Source organism: Pelophylax lessonae, assembly GCF_965119305.1.
Source record: "Pelophylax lessonae genome assembly, chromosome: 1".
Taxonomy (NCBI): Eukaryota; Metazoa; Chordata; class Amphibia; order Anura; family Ranidae; genus Pelophylax; species Pelophylax lessonae.
In genome coordinates, this window is record NC_138768.1 from 596,885,251 (window position 1) to 596,903,129 (window position 17,879).

General features: G+C 41.3%; 1 protein-coding gene across 1 annotated transcript in view; it reads right to left on the reverse strand.

Annotated features, from left to right (window-relative positions):
- Positions 1-8,917: 8,917 nt before the first annotated feature.
- The window catches only part of LOC309555813 (alcohol dehydrogenase 1-like), a 42,676-nt gene continuing 33,714 nt past the window's right edge, over positions 8,918-17,879 (reverse strand). The window contains exons 7-9 of the mRNA XM_082257979.1: positions 17,391-17,526; positions 10,764-10,902; positions 8,918-9,022 (exon numbers count right to left, since the gene is read on the reverse strand). Of these exons, the coding sequence (XP_082114105.1) occupies positions 8,998-9,022; positions 10,764-10,902; positions 17,391-17,526 (300 nt within the window). The 3' untranslated portion in view covers positions 8,918-8,997. The remainder of the gene's footprint in view (positions 9,023-10,763; positions 10,903-17,390; positions 17,527-17,879) is intronic.

Sequence of the window (17,879 nt, forward strand, 5' to 3'; positions counted from 1 at the left end):
AAGTAAACTTGTTCAGATTGTCATTGTGGACCGCTCCTTCTGAGAATGCGAGCTGCCTGGCTGGCATGCTGATAATTTGGGTTCAATATTTTCTAGACCTCGGGTAAGTAAACACATGCACACAGCCAGGAGCTGCAATCCTTAAAAGGAATTTGACAAGGGCAACCCCATGTTTATCTCATTATCTCATGAAATTTGAACTTAACTAACAGTTTTATTTAGACACTTTCATAGATCATGATTTCAATGTCATTGCTCTGTGCTGAATATGCTATATTTTTCACATTAACCTGTACACATTGAGCAACATTTACTCACAGTCATGTTCTGAAGTAAATTTTTTATCTATTTTGAAACTATTGCACTCTGCTTGTCTAGGGCATGATCCATTAAATAGTATCTATAGCCAAAACGTTTATTTTTTAGTTATTAGATTTGTATTTATTAACTATGGCATAATCATTGAAGGGATACATTTTGCAGATATCAAAGAGGTAGTGACATTTTAACACTTGCAGAACAAAGTGTTGTTATACACAGTCATGCTCAAGGACAAAACAAGATAGACCTGACAAATACAGGACTAGACATGAAAAGGGAAAGAAAGAATTAGACAGATGGGGTATTAGGAAGGGAAAGATGTTGGGATCTGTCAGCCATCAGTTTTCACTGTGTAATAATGCATAAATGGAAATAAATATTATTGTTTATTTGGTGAGGTGAAACAAGAATCTGAGTAATTACTAGATTCTGATTGATAAAGGCTTACATAGACCCAGTGGAGAGATGACATCCATGGGAAGAGATTTTCATCTATGTTCTGGATAAAAATGAAATGTTATCCTGAGTGCTTTTGAAATAATCCAGCGAGCCCAAGGCTCTATTAATAATAAAAATAATAATTATTTTTTTATTATCTAGGAGATGTTTTTTTCCATTTGCCTTATCACTTATCTTCGACTTTTTAGAGCTGTTCTTAGATTATGGGTATGGTAGAAGAGTCACAGTATCACATAATTAAGGCTTTTGCTGCATGTAGATCAGGTAAGATAATTTACTTATAACTGCTTAACCACATCCCGCCCAGCCTACAGCAGAATGACGGCCGGACAGCTGGGCGTCCCATGGCGTCCAGCAGGATAATCCACTCGCACGCACCCCCGAGGGTGCGCATCAATCGGTGGTGTGGTGTGTCACTCTGACATACCGCAATTTCGACCTCGGTAAAGAGCCTATGACGTAGGCTCTTTAACATGTGATCAGCTCTGTCTAATCACAGCTCATCACATGGTAACCAGGAAGTTTAATTTATTGGCTCTATTCCTGCTGAAAACATGCTGGTAGAAGAGAGCCAATCAGCAGCTCTCCTGAGAGGGGGGTCTCCGCTGATAATGAGCGCATTGATTATCAGTGCAGATCCATCAAGGAAGCCCACAAGTTCCCACCAGGGATGCCAACCCGTGCCCTTCAGGGATGCCAATCAGTGCCCATCAGGGATGCCCGTCAGTGCCTCCTAATCAGTGCTGCCTATGAGTGCCATCTATCAGCGTCCATCAGTGCCCATCATTGCCCATAAGTGTCATTCATTGCTCTCATTAGTCACACTAAGAATTGTTTATGCCTTATCACTACTGTATATTTTTCTGGACATTTAAGCATGAAAGCAAGAAATGTTCACAAAATATAACCTTGTCACTGTGTGGATTGCATCACGTGGAACAGAAATCTTTGAAGTTTTATTTTAAAAATTTTAATGGGACTTAAAAAATGCATCACTGGTGGAATGGTAGGAGGAGATAGTTAGAGCTAAGGGGGAAAGACAGCCGATGAGTCAGACTGTATATGATGCATAGGTGGGTACAGGGAGCAATGTGACATCAAATGACAACAAGTATCAACAAGTGGCAGTCTGTATGCAGTTAGTTCATAGTTAAAAGTCCATAATTGCTGATGCAAATCACACTGGGGTGCACTTTAGGAGGTCTGATGCCAGCTCGCAGAGTATGAAGCAGCTCTGTAGTATGGAGACAGGGGGGAGAAAAGAGCGGCACCAATCTAAGTGCAACATAAGGTGAAGAAACAATTTATTTAGGATAAAAAACACTCACATTTTCCACAATGGTACAAGCATAGGTAGTGTGTAGGGCACCAGGACTCAGTTACACAGCGTGCCCTACACACTACCTATGCTTGTACCATTGTGGAAAATGTGAGTGTTTTTTATCCTAAATAAATTGTAGACTCTCCTCTTCTCAGGTCCCTCTTCAGCTCTCCTGGCCCCCCCTCACTTTGAGTGCCCCCACAGCAAGCAGCATCCATCCAAGCTGAATCACAGCTCCCTGCATCCATTCAGACACAGAGCTGTGGTTCGGCCCCACTCCCTCCCTCTCCTCATTAGCTAACTGACTTTGATTGACAGCAGTGGGAGCCAATGGCGCCTCTGCTGTGTCTTAGCCACTGAGGAAGCCCGGATGGCTGAGACATGGACATCGCTGGATCTAGAGGGGGTTCAGGTAAGCATTAGAGGGGGCTGAGAGGGGTTGCTGCACACAGAAGGTTTTTTATCTTAATGCATAGAATGCATTAAGCCAACAAGCAAGTCAAAATCGCACTGTGTATGAAGTGTCATTAAGAATAGATGGCACACAAACACACGCAGTTCCTTTTGCCAGGATTGCAGAGCGAATTCCTCTCGCTATTCAGTATCGTGAATGGGGCTTAGGGCTAGCTAATGAGCAGAAAAAGTCAGGCAGATGATCAGTTTTCAACTATGTGCTGTGTGTTCAGGCTGTGTGTGTACAGGGCAGGGATAGGAGACAGCTAGGCCCAGTTACTTGGCTGTCCCTGCATGTTCCACTGGTGCTAATGCAAACATAGCATCTCTGGCATCCCTTCAGACATTCTTGGGCCATGCTTGTCTGTGTCGACCACCACTACAGTTGCTATGCCAAACACGGCATCCCTCTGTGAACATTCATAGCAACAAGTTTACCATTTTGTTTTGGGCTGCATGCAGGCTGAGGGTTGGATACCCCTGCTGTAGACCTTGTTGTAAAAGAAATACCCAGCAAAGAGGGTGTAGCTGGGTGTGCTGCTGGCTGCATATACCTCTCTCCCTTTTATTTCCTGTACCAATCAGAGATGGGGAGAGGATTTACTATGCAGATACCGAGGATCATTTGAAATGGAGGTTTAAAGGAGCACTGTACAATACAAGTGAAAGGCTGCAGAACTACTATACTCAGGATTCCCTGTGTCAACAGGAGGAGAGATACAGCATTTTTCAGGCAAATTACCAGAGATTAGGGCAGACCAGTGTGGGGAACATGATAGTGCAGACATGCTGCTGGGGTCTGTGCACTGTCTGAGAGGGATCTGAGAAAAAAATGGTTGCACACCACCACAGAATCCAATGAAGAGAAGTTCCTTTATTCACATAAGTCATACAGGTACAAGGTACAGCAGGGTAGGACAGTAGACACGTTTTACACGACTGCTACGTGCTTGTTCACCAGTGAACAAGCACGTAGCAGTCGTGTGAAATGAGTCTACTGTTCTACGCTGCTGTACCTTGTACCTGTACGACTTATGTGAATAAAGGAACTTCTCTTCATTGGATTCTGTAGTGGTGTGTGACCATTTTCTTCTCAGATGCTTCTCCTGGTGGTGAGCCGAGGTTCAGCACCTACCCTGGCTAGTGGATTGTGATTTGCCTGAGCAGTGTCATCTCTTTTTATTGCCCTGTGTGAGAGGGGAAAGAGCTTGTACAGGGATCTGATGCTTTTGTCCATAGAAACCTGAGGACTGAGCTACAGAGAGAATGTTTGCTAAACTAGGACCGGTGCTAAGGGACTGAGCCATGTGAGCCCCTGATCATAAGGACTTAGATTTGTAGGACAACTCATAACTTAGCATACTGGGTGTGATCCATTGCATACCTGGAGTGATGAGCAGAACTACTAAGTTTACCCAGTTAATGCCAGCTAAAACTGACCTTACATAGCAGCCCATCAACCATCCCTTGTGTACAGTCTTTAAGGGCTACATGTGTACTACCTTCAGAAGAACCCCAGCGAAAGCCAGACAATACAGACCATTAGGCACCAGGTACTTATAGTTACCTCCGGGTGTATCCTTTGCCAGTGTAGCAGTCAGAGGAGTAGGGGACCGCAATGCAGAATTTAAGTACGGTACAGCAGACAATGAGGCTGAAGCAGATACCGGCCTTATTAACCAACAGAGTATAATGGCCGGAGAATGATGTTAACAGTAATAACAGATTACATAGGTTTACAGCAAAGTTAACTGCAACGTGATACATAAAATGGCGCTACCGCCAACGCACACACAGAAATACAGGCTACTCTGTTATATGATCCTATCTGATTCCTGCTAACCGGGACACGTTGCTGCAACGCTCTGTCTACAGAAACCTGCTCTATGCCCTGCCACAGGTTAGCATCGGTGCACACTCACAGTTCTGTAGGTACAGCTGCTTTATCTCAGTCTCTGTGATGGTGGATGCAGTCAGGTCTCTGGATCTGTCCCTTGCTGTCTGTAGCTTCAGTCTCTTATGCACTGGTCTGGGTTTCTTTGCAGGTTGTTTATCTTGTTCTGTCACGTGGAGGTCACTGCAGTCTGGCCCCTTGCTCTGTAACTTGCTTGAGGTGCTCTTTGATGTTCTCTCCTCTCTTTCTCTGGTTCTCAGTTGCAGTCCGTAGTACCACAGTTCAGCTCTGTCTCCTCTGGCAAGATCCTGTTGCTTTGTCCCTGGATTATACAGTCTATATCCCCTCTCAAGGCCACAGCATGCAGTACCTTTCCTCAGCTCAGCACAGCCATAGAGACAAACACCACACCGTCCCAGGAACTTCCTGCTCCCTCAACTGTGGCTTATTCTCATTAACAACAACAGTGACATCTTGTGGCTGAAAGATGCATGACAGTCTGTGGGAATTTCTCAATAGAAGTACAGTGTAATGGAGTTTAGTCATTCAAGGGGCTGACCCCCTACACCAGTACAGCAGAGGCTGTATTTGCAGAGTGCATGCAGGGATGCTTTTTTTGAGCAGTTGTTACTAAGAATTAAAGTCTGGTTACTTTTATGCCATTCATGCTTTACGGTTGATGCTATCCTTACTGATACTGTGTGGACTAGTGTGATGGGGCTTAGCCTTATTGCGGCATCAGCTAAAGTGATACTAAACAGAGAAGTGTTAATTGCCATCATTCATTCACATAAATCATATATTTCATGCCCCTGTATTTTGTTGTTTTTTTTTTTTAATCCTCAAAGTACCTTACTCCTGCAGCGCTGTTGTGTGGTCATGTAATCTTTCTCTATTATTTAGAATCTGCAGGGAAAGATCATTAGGAGGGGCTTCTTTACCTCTGCTGATGTATTCTATCTACATTATGAGTCTGTGTCTGGCCAGCTCTGATTGGTGCTGCTCCAGTCACATGACTAAAAAAAAAAAAAAAATGGTTTCAGAACAGCAATTCAAATGACATTATAATTATCAAATAACTATTTTAAAGCTCCCTTTACATCTTGATTGAACATCAAATGTGTTTATACATTTCTCAGTTTACCAGATAGATTTGCCCTGAAAATTCAAAATGCATTGGGAAAACAAAAACACAATTGAGAATAAAAGTGTCTAAACACATAGGGGCCATTGGTTCAGGAAAAGAGAGCAGTCCAGTAGCAATCCATTTTACATCTCATCATAAAATTTCTTTCAAAAATGTTAAAGTTAAAGGTGTTTTATGAACTAAAATTCAGTGCCCAGAACGGGAATTATATTGCATACTACACCACAAGGAATGTTTCTGAATTTATGACTGCACCCACTAGGAGCTAATGTTGGGGGTTTTCCTTTCATGAGGGTTGATATAAATAAGGCTTTCCTCTTAACCTATGGATTGGCTGTCTCAGGTGACAGTACCAATTAGTGTGTATATATGGGTTAATTTGTGTCCCATTAAGTGAGGTAATGAAGTAATACCTCTGGTGTGCAAATGTAGTACAGCATCTGTAGAAACAGCAGGAGTTTGTTATAAATGTGTAAGTTCCATGACTTATTTTGATTTGATTACAATTTTTGCTGCCAATGCAAAATATTATCACCTGAAAAAAAGGGGAAGTTAATGTCCCGAGCAGTAACTTCTTGATGCCATTAGTATGATGACTCTATGAAAGCCATGCCCACTGCTAGGATTTATTACAGGACTGAGTCTTGCCTTCATACATACTGGACACAGGGAGGATGGCCAAATAAGTACTGTATCCATGTACCTATCATTACCTATCAATGCCTATTCCCTGGAAATAGCCTTTATGTATATTACAATGCACCAAACCTGGGAACTTTAGCAGTGAGGAGATACACCAATCCACCATAATTTTTTGACCACTGACAGGTAAAGTGAATAACATTTATTATCTTGTAAAAATGGTATCTGACAGTGGGTAGGAATAACTAGTCAGCAAGTAAAAATGTTGACCCTGACGTTAATGTGTTGAAAGCAGAAAAAATAGGCAAATATAAGTATTCGAGTGACTTTGACAAAGGCCAAATTATAATGGCTAGATGATTGGGTCAGAGTAACTCAAAAACTGCAGATCTTGTGGGATGTTCCAGGTCTGCAGTGGTCAGGACTTACCAAAAATGGTCCAAGGAAGGAAAACTGGGCAACATGGGCAGCCCAGGCTCATTAATGCACATGGGGAACGAAGGCTGGCTTGTGTAGTCTGATTCAATAGGAGAGTTACAATAGCTCAAATTGCTAAAAGGGTTAATGCTGGTTCCAATAGAAAGGTTTCAGAATACACAGTGCATTGCAGGTTGTTGCACATTAGGCTGTGTAGGTGCCCATACTGACCTGTACCAGCCAAAAGTGCCTAAAATGGGCATGTGAGCATCAGAACTGGACCATGGAGCAACAGACAAAGCTTGCCTGGTCTAATGAATTCAAGAATGGTTTGAGGAACACAACACTGAGTTCAAAGCGTTGCCTTGGCCTTTAAATTCTCCAGATCTCAATCCAATTGAGCAGATGTGGAATGTGCTGGATAGAAAAAAATCCCATCCATGGAGGCCCTACCTTGTTACTTTCAGAACATCTGCTATAGTTAAGCCTGGAGGGTGCAGCAAATTGTTTTAAGAGGCTTGGCCTTTTGACGGAGACTCACAAGCTAAAGAAGATCTTGATTCTTATGTAATGCTGGCTGGTCAGGAGAGCGGCGTCTCTTTCATTTGTTGTATGCATTGCTCTGGATAGTCATTTTGACAGGCCCCTTCATCTGTGAATCTCGGGAATTCAATTCCCAGCTTTGAGCATCGTTCTAAGTCCAGTTTAAGGTAGCACTGACAGCTTGGTACAACATACCACAGCATACCTTCAGATGTCTAGTGGAGTCCAGGAATCAATAGGTTATAGCAGGTGATCATAATAGTATGGCTGATCTGTGTATACTTTGTTATCTTCATGCACATGATCTGTCATACTAGCAATACACTGCTTTATCCTCTTAATGTGATCACATCAACACACATTATTAGAATCACTGATCTTTGATTGCATTGCATGTGATCAGTGTGGTGCTGTGACTACCTAAAAGTAGGTTTGCAGGAAGTTTTGCAATGGTTCTAAATAAAGATGGCTTGTGAGATGTATTGAAGTTGATGACTTGGAGCAAAAAATCCAAAAAGAAAGAAACCACTATACAGGTATCCAAGGGTTTTTAGCAATCCTTGTTTATGCTTGTGCATTTATACCTCCGTTCCTGTAACTAAAGTTTATGTATCACAACCTTTTTATTTTTATTTTGTTGTAAGACAAATATATGCCTTTTTCTGTTTCTAATTAGCTTGTGTTTGTCATGTTAAAGGCAGTCTATACGGCAGTGTATGTGACATTTGTCAAATATTCACTACATGCAGATTTTCCTGGTGCATGTATTTAAAATTACAGAGAATGATTAACCACCGGTTAAATGTTTGGAGAATGTCACACCCACTTTTTTTATAAATATGCTGTTTACATTTTACATTTGGAATCAGTTTTCAACACAATGTAAAGCATTTTATTTTGGCTTGTGCCGAGCAAAGTACATTTTAGTGTAAAACTAAATTATTAAAACCCACACTAAAAAAGCATAAATAGATATGACGCACTTCCGGGCAGAGGAGCATCACACAACGTCACTTCCTGGAACCACCGTGGAACGCACGCCGGCAGCGTACGCGGAAGTGGGATGACTTGTAGTGATTGCTTAAACCCAATGCTGATTACAACTATACGTTTGTGAGTGATATTCTTTTATTTATGAAATAAAAACACCTACGGGCTTCACTATGTCTGGCTCCTTCCGCTTCTTTTAATATATGGTCGTGGAGAAAGTGGAGAGGAGCCATTATAGAGATACTCCTAGAGGCTGTGCTGGATCCATCCATCCATCCATCCAGGGGATATTGCCTCAGCTTAAGGCTTGTTTTTATCCTTGATTTGGTGAGTGCATCCCCATAGGGGTTTTTTCTTCCTGAGAGCACCTGGGCACTTTATGTGGATCACTTGAGCACCTTTTCAGCACCTTAGTTCCATTCAAGGGAACCATTTTGGACTGCACTTTAATTCAATATTTTTGCACTACTGGATATGGTTGCACTATGGACAATTCATGATTGCACTTTATTTATGCACTTTAATATATATGAATTCTGTATCTATTGATCACATTATGCACTTTATCACATTATGCACTTTATTTTGTATGTATTTTATAATTTTTGATTACACTATACACGGATTCATTTATTATTATTCACATCATATGTATTTATATACCTGTTAGCGCTGCCTTTTGATTGATTTTAAAGTACATTTTAGAAATCAAGTAAATAAAATGACATGCAAGTAAAGATTGTCAAAAAGATTTTTATTTGTTTGATGTAGTCCATTATGGGTGATACTGGTCCAAGAAACCTCTTCCATTTAGAATAACAAGACTGTGCGGATGCTATAAAAAAAAAAAAAAAAAATAGAATAGAAAATGTTAAAATAGTGTACTGTACATGAAAAACAAATTACTAATCAAGATTATTCTTATTCCAATGTGACCCAAGCCTTCACTGTAAGATCATCATGCATTTTTTTTTACTGCACATAATAGAAATTAAGGAGGTAGTATACAGTATGTGTTCTTTAGTGCCATTTTTTAGAAAACCAGCAAAATAAACACTGTTAAGCCCTGTACACACGTACCGATTGTCGGCCGTAAATATTCGGCCGACGACCGATCGGCCGATTGTAGGCTTGTTAGTATGATGCTTCCGACAGCCGACAGCGCATTTTCGGCCGAACAGAATCTGTCGTGCAAGCATTCAAATTTTTGTTGGCCAACACCAGAACGGCCGATTGTTCGCCAGTCAGTACAGAATTCGGCCGACAATCAGCAGATTTGCAAGACTGGGCATGCTCAGAGAAGAAAAAACACAGGGAAAGTTCACCATCACATGACATCACTTCTGCAGTCGGCGGACAAAATTCGTGTGCAGTCTTTTGCACTTTTCAGCGGACAGGACAGCCCTGGACAAAAGACGGCCGATCGGTCGGCCGACGATCGGTACGTGTGTACGAGGCATTAAACTTTCACGCTGTAGAAGAGCAACTGTAGTGATTACTATAGTCAGGATTTTATTAGCTGGCTTTGTCACATGCTTCCTTGAGGATGATGACCTGCTGTGTGGTGCTTCAAAACAGCATGATTCAGACGCCATGCACGCTCGGTGGGTTTATAAGACACTAATAGTGAGAGCACCTAAAGAGGCATAATTAGGTAGAACTTAAGCATATTCACACATATGCCATGTTTCTTGTATATACAAAATATGGATGTTTAATATAATTTAGCATACTGTACAGAGTATAGGGGGTAAGGAGCATGTAATGTACAGCATGCAGGAATCAGAAGTATGTAATGTACAGAGTACAGGGGTCAGGAGTATGTATCCCTAACTAAACACCCCCTCACCTCTCGAAGCAAAAATCCTACCCACATCACCTACTTCCAAGCAAATTCCCACTCAAGAAAACCTCTTTTACCCCCATCAGCCACAATGCTTACCCCCCCCCCCCCCAAGAAAAACCCTGCTCACCCATGTCAGCAAAACTTCACACATCCTAAAAGCCCCCCTTTTCCCGCCCCGCCAATGAAAATCTTCTACCCCAAAAAAACTTCTTCTCAAACCCTCAGTAAAAATCCTCAAGAAAATTCCTTCTCACACCATCAGATAAAATACTCCACCCCGGAAGAAAGTAAAAAATGTGATCCTCGTGTCCTGAGATGTTAGATCAATAGTTGAGCTTTAACCAGAAACCACTCTGCTTAAGAGAATTATGTTTTATATTTAGGAATGCTCCTCCGCCTAGACTCTGACAGATATCCAAGGGTGATCTGTGGTAAATTTCTGTATATATTCACCCTACAAGAAAATTATTTCTTTGTGCATTAGGCCATTTCTTTAACAGTGATTCTCATCACTGTCACAGAGAATAAAAGAAATTGCTCCTAACAAAAAAAAGACAGCAATACAAAGTTTTAACATTATGAGGTAGTATCAACATCAAAGGGTGTGGCTAAGCGTAGACCTTGGTTGCCTAGCCCACAGCCTCTGACATACCCACAAATGCAATTCTTTAAAAAAAGTTAATTTTTAAAAAAAAAATTCTAAATGTAATTTATTAATACAAATACCAACCTTTTTCCAGATCTTAGAAGTTGAAATCCTTCATTTATTTGGGAAAAAGGCAAAGTATGGGTCACTAAACCTGCCACGTCAAATTTGCCAGCCATGTAGCTAGATACCAACTGGGGGATATGGTCCCTAGTTTTAAGACCTGAAAATGTCAGACTCTTGATTAGTACAGGACTATGAGATAACAAATACACAAATTATATAAATGTGTTATGTATCAAGCAAGCACAAATGTACAGTATATGGCACTCTCAGCCTCACTCTGAACAGACATTGTCCAGCTGGCAACACAGCAAGCTAAGTGCCAATGGACTGAGAGTGATCCTCACATCAGCAGTTAACTTTTTAAACCCACAACAGTAGCTAAGATGATGTGATTTTAATGGAAACATACGCCATTGCTGAAACAATTTTGACTTAAGAATAATACACAATGGGGTTGATTTACTAAACCTGGAGAGTACAAAATCTGGTGCAGCTCTGCATAGAAACCAATCAGTTTCCGGCTTTTTTTGTCAAAGCTTAAATAAACAAGCTGAAGTTAGAAGCTGATTTGCTACCATGTACAGCTGCACCAGATTTTGAACTTTCCAGTTGTAGTAAATCAACCCCAATGTCACACACTTAAAAGTTACAAAATGGTAAAGTTCTTCAAAGAGTAAGGACTCTAACCACTTGCTGGCCGCCCACTGTCAAATGACGGTGGATCCGTACGGCTCTCAGTCTGGGACAACGTCATATGATGGCGCCCCAGAATGACCACTTCGTGTTCCTATGACATGGCGCAACCCCCGATCCTGGGGGTTGCGCCATGAAGCGGCTCTTTACCCATGTGATCAACTGTGTCCAATCACTGCCGGTCACATGTAAATGCGAAAGTGCAATTTATCGGCGCTCCTCGCCTCACACAGTCAGAGTGTGTGGCAAGGAGAGCTGATCAGCGACTCCCCCTCATAAGGGTAACCAGGACAGGTAATCAGGGCACTGATCATCAGTGCCCTGATTACAGTAAAGCCCCAGCAGTGCCCATCAGTGACCCAAATCAGTGCCCATCAGTGACCCCCCAATCAGTGCCCATCAGTGCTGCCCACCAGTGCCATCTATCAGTGCCCACCAGTTCCACCTATCAGTGCCGCATATCAGTGCCACCTATCAGTGCCCATTGGTGCAGCATATTAGTGCCTCCTCATCAGTGCAACCTAATCAGTGCCCTTCAGTGCTGCCTCATCAGTGCCCGTAAGTGCCACCTCATCAGTGCAGCCTATCAGTGCCCATCAGTGCCGCCTCATCAGTGCACATCAGTGAAGGAGAAAATTTCCTTATTTACAAAATTTGCTGACAAACTAAGAAAAACTTTTTTTTCAAAATTTTTGGTCTTTTTTCTTTTTTTTTTTAGTAAAAAATAAAAACTCAGCCATGAATAAATACCACTAAAAGAAAGCTCTATTTGTGTTAAAAAAAAAAAAAAAAAGATAACAATTTAATTTGGGTACAACATTGCATGACCACACAATTGTCATTCAAAGTGTGACAGCGCTGACAGCTGAAAATTGGCCTAGGTAGGAAGGGGTGAAAGTGCTCAGTAGGCAAGTGGTTAAGTTGTTATTTACAGCTTTTAGAGATAAGGCTTAAGCATTTTAAAATATTGTTCAATGAAAGAAAAAGAAAAAGAAAAACAGGGTAGGCAGAATATGTACAGAAAAAAAATTGCTAAAATAAATAGGAGAGCATGGTGGAGAATGTTGGGGCATAATAACACAGAAACCTCAGGCATGATATATTGGAGACTATGAATGCCTAACATTTAAAAGGCCCCTGGGTTCTTTTTCTTGCCACTGCAGCTCCCTGAGAGCACAGTTTGGTCGCCAAGAAGTACTTGGCCAGTCAGGCACACAAGGACACAGCAAGGAACAGGAGTGCATTTTTTTCACTTGGCTTTTTGCTCTGTACAAGGAAGGAAAAGTGACTTGAATCATATAAAACATTCTGATAATTTGAACAGAGGGGATATATACAACACTATTAAGAGAATATTGTAGAGTCCTTCTGGTTAATATTGGAGGAAGCAGAGGTGTATAGCAACATTAGACCATTGTTTGCCAGTTCTGTTTGACCTCCTCTAATTAAACTGGATACGGATTTAAAAAAAAAAAACATATTCACCTAGGTGGATGAAGCATCAATCCAATACTACATCTGTTCACTCTGGTTCTGCAGTAAGAACTAAATAATTAAACACCGCCAATAGCTCAGTTCTCCCCCTCCGCTCTGAGAAGGGAGCCGTGACTGTTAGTCTGCAGTTTACTGCTCACTGCTCTCTCTCCAGGGCCCATTGGGAGGGGTTGGCTCAGTCTCTTGGTGGATCGCTGAGTGGTTGAGCCAGGTGCCTGTCCAGGCTGCTGGGTGAATCACGATCATATTGTTAGGATCATATTAGAGCCTGGACCGGCTCAGTAACGTCAGTTGGCAGTGGACTTTAGCCAGCCGTTGGCTGAAAATGGGTCATAAGAGTGCAGAATGAACTGCACTCCTGTGATCCATACGAGAAGTATAGCCAAAAAAGCTTTGGCTATACTTCTCCTTTAAGATGTCAATGCAGAGGTAAGCAGATTGGAATCACACAGTGTGGTGGTTTAAAGCACAGAAGAGATTATAGGTCACAAAATGCACTGGGATAAGCAAAATAATATATCACTCTTTTCATTTGATTTTGCTTTGTATTCACAACTTCTAATATGATTTATTGCTAAGTGAATTGAAGCATATGTATTTGACACCCAGCAAATAGCACAATCGCAGCGAAGGTATTCAGTGCGCCCCTCACCAATTAGCCAACAGTACAAATGAATGGCAACTGTCACAACCTTTAGGCCCTTTTCACACCTGAGCATATTTCAGCTCGAAAAACTCTCATCTCTGAAATCTCAAAACGCCCAACAAGCAAAATCCCATTCATTTTAATGGCCCCTGTTCAATCTGAGCATTTTGCCTCCAAAAAAAAAATGCCAGAAGCTCAAAAAAGTACATGAGCTTCTTTTTTGGCTGATTACAAGCGTTTTTGTTAGATGTCAATGCCTTCCACCTTAATTGGTGAGGGGACGCACTGGACACCTTCACTGCCATTGTGCTATTTGCTGGATTTCCAGTGTGCCCATGTGCCTTTAAGGAGGAGTGGGCTCCCTCCAGGCATACCTACCCTCAATCTATCCATTATTATATATGTGCTCCTACTATGGAGGCTCTCAAAATTGTTGTTAGGAATGCAGATAATACGGGGGTGCCTTGTCATGGTTTGTACTGTTAGTATCAAAGTAGTCATTATATACATTCAGAAAGATTCCTGGTATGAATACAATCAATACAATATTTATGCGTTATTTGTAAACTTTGAGAGTGAGCGTTTGAGGGAGTCATTTCAGGTCACCTTTATCCAGGTTTCAAACGCAGAGCTGCTAAATTGCTTTATGATAGAAAACTACAGTCATTTATAAAAACACTAGACTTTGGAATGTTTACTCTCTGAACTGCCAGCTCAAGCCAGGTTTTCCAGGCTCTGTCCTAATGATATCAATAATTGCTAATTACCACTTACAAAGTGGTTACAACTAGTGATGGATGAACATTGGCTGGGGCCGCAAATTTTCTCAAAAGTCTGCGAACCGCGAGTTTGCGGCGGGCCCCATTGACTTTAATGGGAGGCGAACTTTGAAAACCTTAGGTCATATTTCAGCCATAAAAGACGTACTAGCTGTGCACAAATAGTCCCAGCACATGGACAATGTCATAACAAAAGTATTAGAAGTATTGCAATTGAAAAAGTTGCCCTAAATTTTTTTTTTTTTTTACAGCAAAAAATATATATATTTTTTTCATAAATCAGCCAGAACTGACAGCAGCCAGTAAATACATTGTCTAATACATATAGGGTCCATTCACACATCTGTGACAACCACAGGATACCTAGTAGGCCCTATAGTAAAGAGACTGTAATAGACCCTAAAACGACATTGGAGTATTTTAAATAACTTTCATGGACATTGACAAAGCGATTTTTGTGTGACTGCAGCCGATCTCTAACTGCCCCTACAGCAACCACAGGATACCTGGCCCTATAGTAAAGAGACTGTAATAGACCCTAAAACGACATTGGAGCATTTTAAATGACTTTTGTGGACATTGACAAAGCGATTTGTGTGTGACTGCAGCCGATCTCTAACTGCCCCTACAGCAACCACAGGATACCTGGCCCTATAGTAAAGAGACTGTAATAGACCCTAAAACGACATTGGAGCATTTTAAATGACTTTTGTGGACATTGACAAAGCGATTTCTGTGTGACTGCAGCTAATCTCTAACTGCCCCTAAAGCAACCACAGGATACCTCTCTCTAAGCTATATATAGTGCTCTCTGTCTAAATACCAATGTCTTTATTAGATATAGTAAAAGGTACTCACATTTAGCGGCACTCAGAAGTCGAAGGCTATTGGTTAGCTCTGACGTAACGCGTATAGGGGGCGGAGCCTGTGTACCTGACGTTGTACTTTCCCTTTGTCCCAGCTGCATGTGTATCTGTCTGCATTGCATGCACCGCTGAGTGCCGCTAAATGTGAGTACCTTTTACTATATCTAATAAAGACATTGGTGTTCAGACGGAGAGCACTATATATGTCCCCTTTGTTTTATATATACACCGATTTCTGAGTTTGATTGGAGTTCATCCATCCCCACCTGAGTGATCTATGTTGGGCTGTCCAAGAGAGCTAGGAGAGGATAATCCCCAGGCTGCTACAGCTGAGATATGCGATCTTTGACCCTTTATGGGTCTTTGGCTGAGGTGAGGTGAGAGACCAATCTAGCCGGTGGTGGGATATATGCACAGCGGTATCTGTGAAAACATTTTTATGATTTTCTTACCACCTTTGTTTTTTTACCACCTTGTTGAAAGTTTTGTCTTTTCACCTTTATTTGGACACTTATGGACTTTATTTTAGTCTCTTTTGATATTTATTACACCATCAATATCACCTGTTTATATATTAAGTATTTCTGGCGCAGCACTTTTATAGGTATTTCCATCTCTAGCTACAACCACTTTAATGTAAGTTTATTTTATTGTTTTATTTTTTCTCAACCACTTGCCAACCAGCCGCCGCAGTTATACGGTGGCAGGTCAGCAGGTTCCCAGGAATCGCCATATCTGTACAGCGGTTTGCGGGAACAATCCTGGGGGCCTGCACGTGCACTTGCCAGCGGTGAAGCCGATCTACGGAGCCGCCGGGCACCCTCGATCGCTTCCCGTGAAGAGAGAACGGTGGTCTGCTGTTGTAAACACAGCAGACCGTTGTTCTCTCTGGAATCAATGCAGAGCTCCTGTGTTCCTCCTATTTAGGAACACGGGTCTCTGTATTCATTTCACAAGCCCTTTCCCCTAGTAATGTCACTGGTCCCTCCGAAAGTGTCAAAAATGTCAGTTAGGGGTCCGATCTGTCTGCCACAATGTCGCCGTCCCACTAAAAATCGCTGATCGCCGCCATTACTAGTAAAACTAAATAAATAAATAAAAATGACATAAATATTTCCCCTAGTTTGTAGACGTGATAACTTTTGCGCAAACCAATCAAAATATACTTATTGGGATTTGTTTTACCAAAAAATATATAGCAGAATACAAATTGGTCTAAAATGATGAAAAAAAATTTATTTTTTTATTTTTTTTATTTGTAATGTTATATAGCAGACAGTAAAAAATGTTGTTGTTTTTTTTTTTTCAGAATTGTCGTTTTTTTTTATAACGCAAAAATTAAAACCGCAGAGGTGATCAAATACCACAAAAAGAAAGCTCTATTTGTGGGGAAAAAGGACATCAATTTTATTTGGGTACAGCATCGCACGACTGCGCAATTGTCCGTTAAAGTAACGCAGTGCCGAATCGCAAAAAATGGCCTGATTATTAAGGGGGGAAATCTTCCGGTCCAGAAGTGGTTAAAGAGAGCTCCATCTGTCCATCGATCCCGCAATGTCATCACCCCAGCTGATTTTTTTAATCTGCTCTTGGGTGCTGCCGCCACCATCACAACTAAGGGAAAATGTATTTTGAACATAGTGTAAAGAAATTCTGTGATGAACGTAAGTAACATGGGCAGTGCAATATGTAGGTGGAACTTTGTGTGGGTGTGACTTGAGTATGGGCGGGGGACATGGGGGCCCCATTATTTCCTATTGCCCAGGGGCCCCATGAGTTGTAAATCCTCCCCTGAGAGAGGCAGTCATCAATGAGACAAACCTAGACTGATTGACCAACAGGACCAATTCTGAAAAATGTCAGCATGAAAAGAGTGTTTGCAATAGCTACAAGACAGAAGTCGGCTGGGCTCTGCAACCAAAGTTATTAATAGTATTGCAATATATGGATTAGTAATAAATCTCACTTGAATTTCATGACTATACCAATAGAAATTCAGCACCATAGCATATCAAATCTTTGCTTGTTTTAAGTTGTTTTAAAATAATTTAACACCTACAAACAAACTTATATTCACAAATATGGCTTCTTGTTATGCTTGTCATTTTACAAAGTGCAAAACATCTGAAAATAGCTAATTTCATCAATGTTTTATAGTAAAATGTACCTCCAATGAAGCTGCCTTTCCATGTGCGCCCTGTGAGAAGCAGAAGAGGATCAAATGTGATGTTTGTATTTTGGGGAGCTTCACCTATTACCACGCTGGTTCCATATCCTGGATGAGTACACTCCAGTGCTGCTTTCTAGTTCAACAGGATAAAGAAAATCATAATGAAGATGAGCATAACTTTAAACTCACATCAAAAAAATCCTTCATCCGGCAACTGTTCACGAGCGCCGTGCTCATTTCCGTGTCTACGTCACTTCCGCTATTTTTATCTGTGAGTTAAAGCTGCTTTATTTCAATAAATCTTTTTAACATACTACACAATGAGAATATCCTTTGTATACCCCCACTCTGCACCGCATGGTGAGAGGACCTCTAGAAGCTCCTGAAAGTACCCATTACCCACATAGCAAACAGAGCATTGGGGAATAGTACAGAGGACATCGAGTGGCAAACAGAATATACAGCAACTCCAATGGGGATATAATA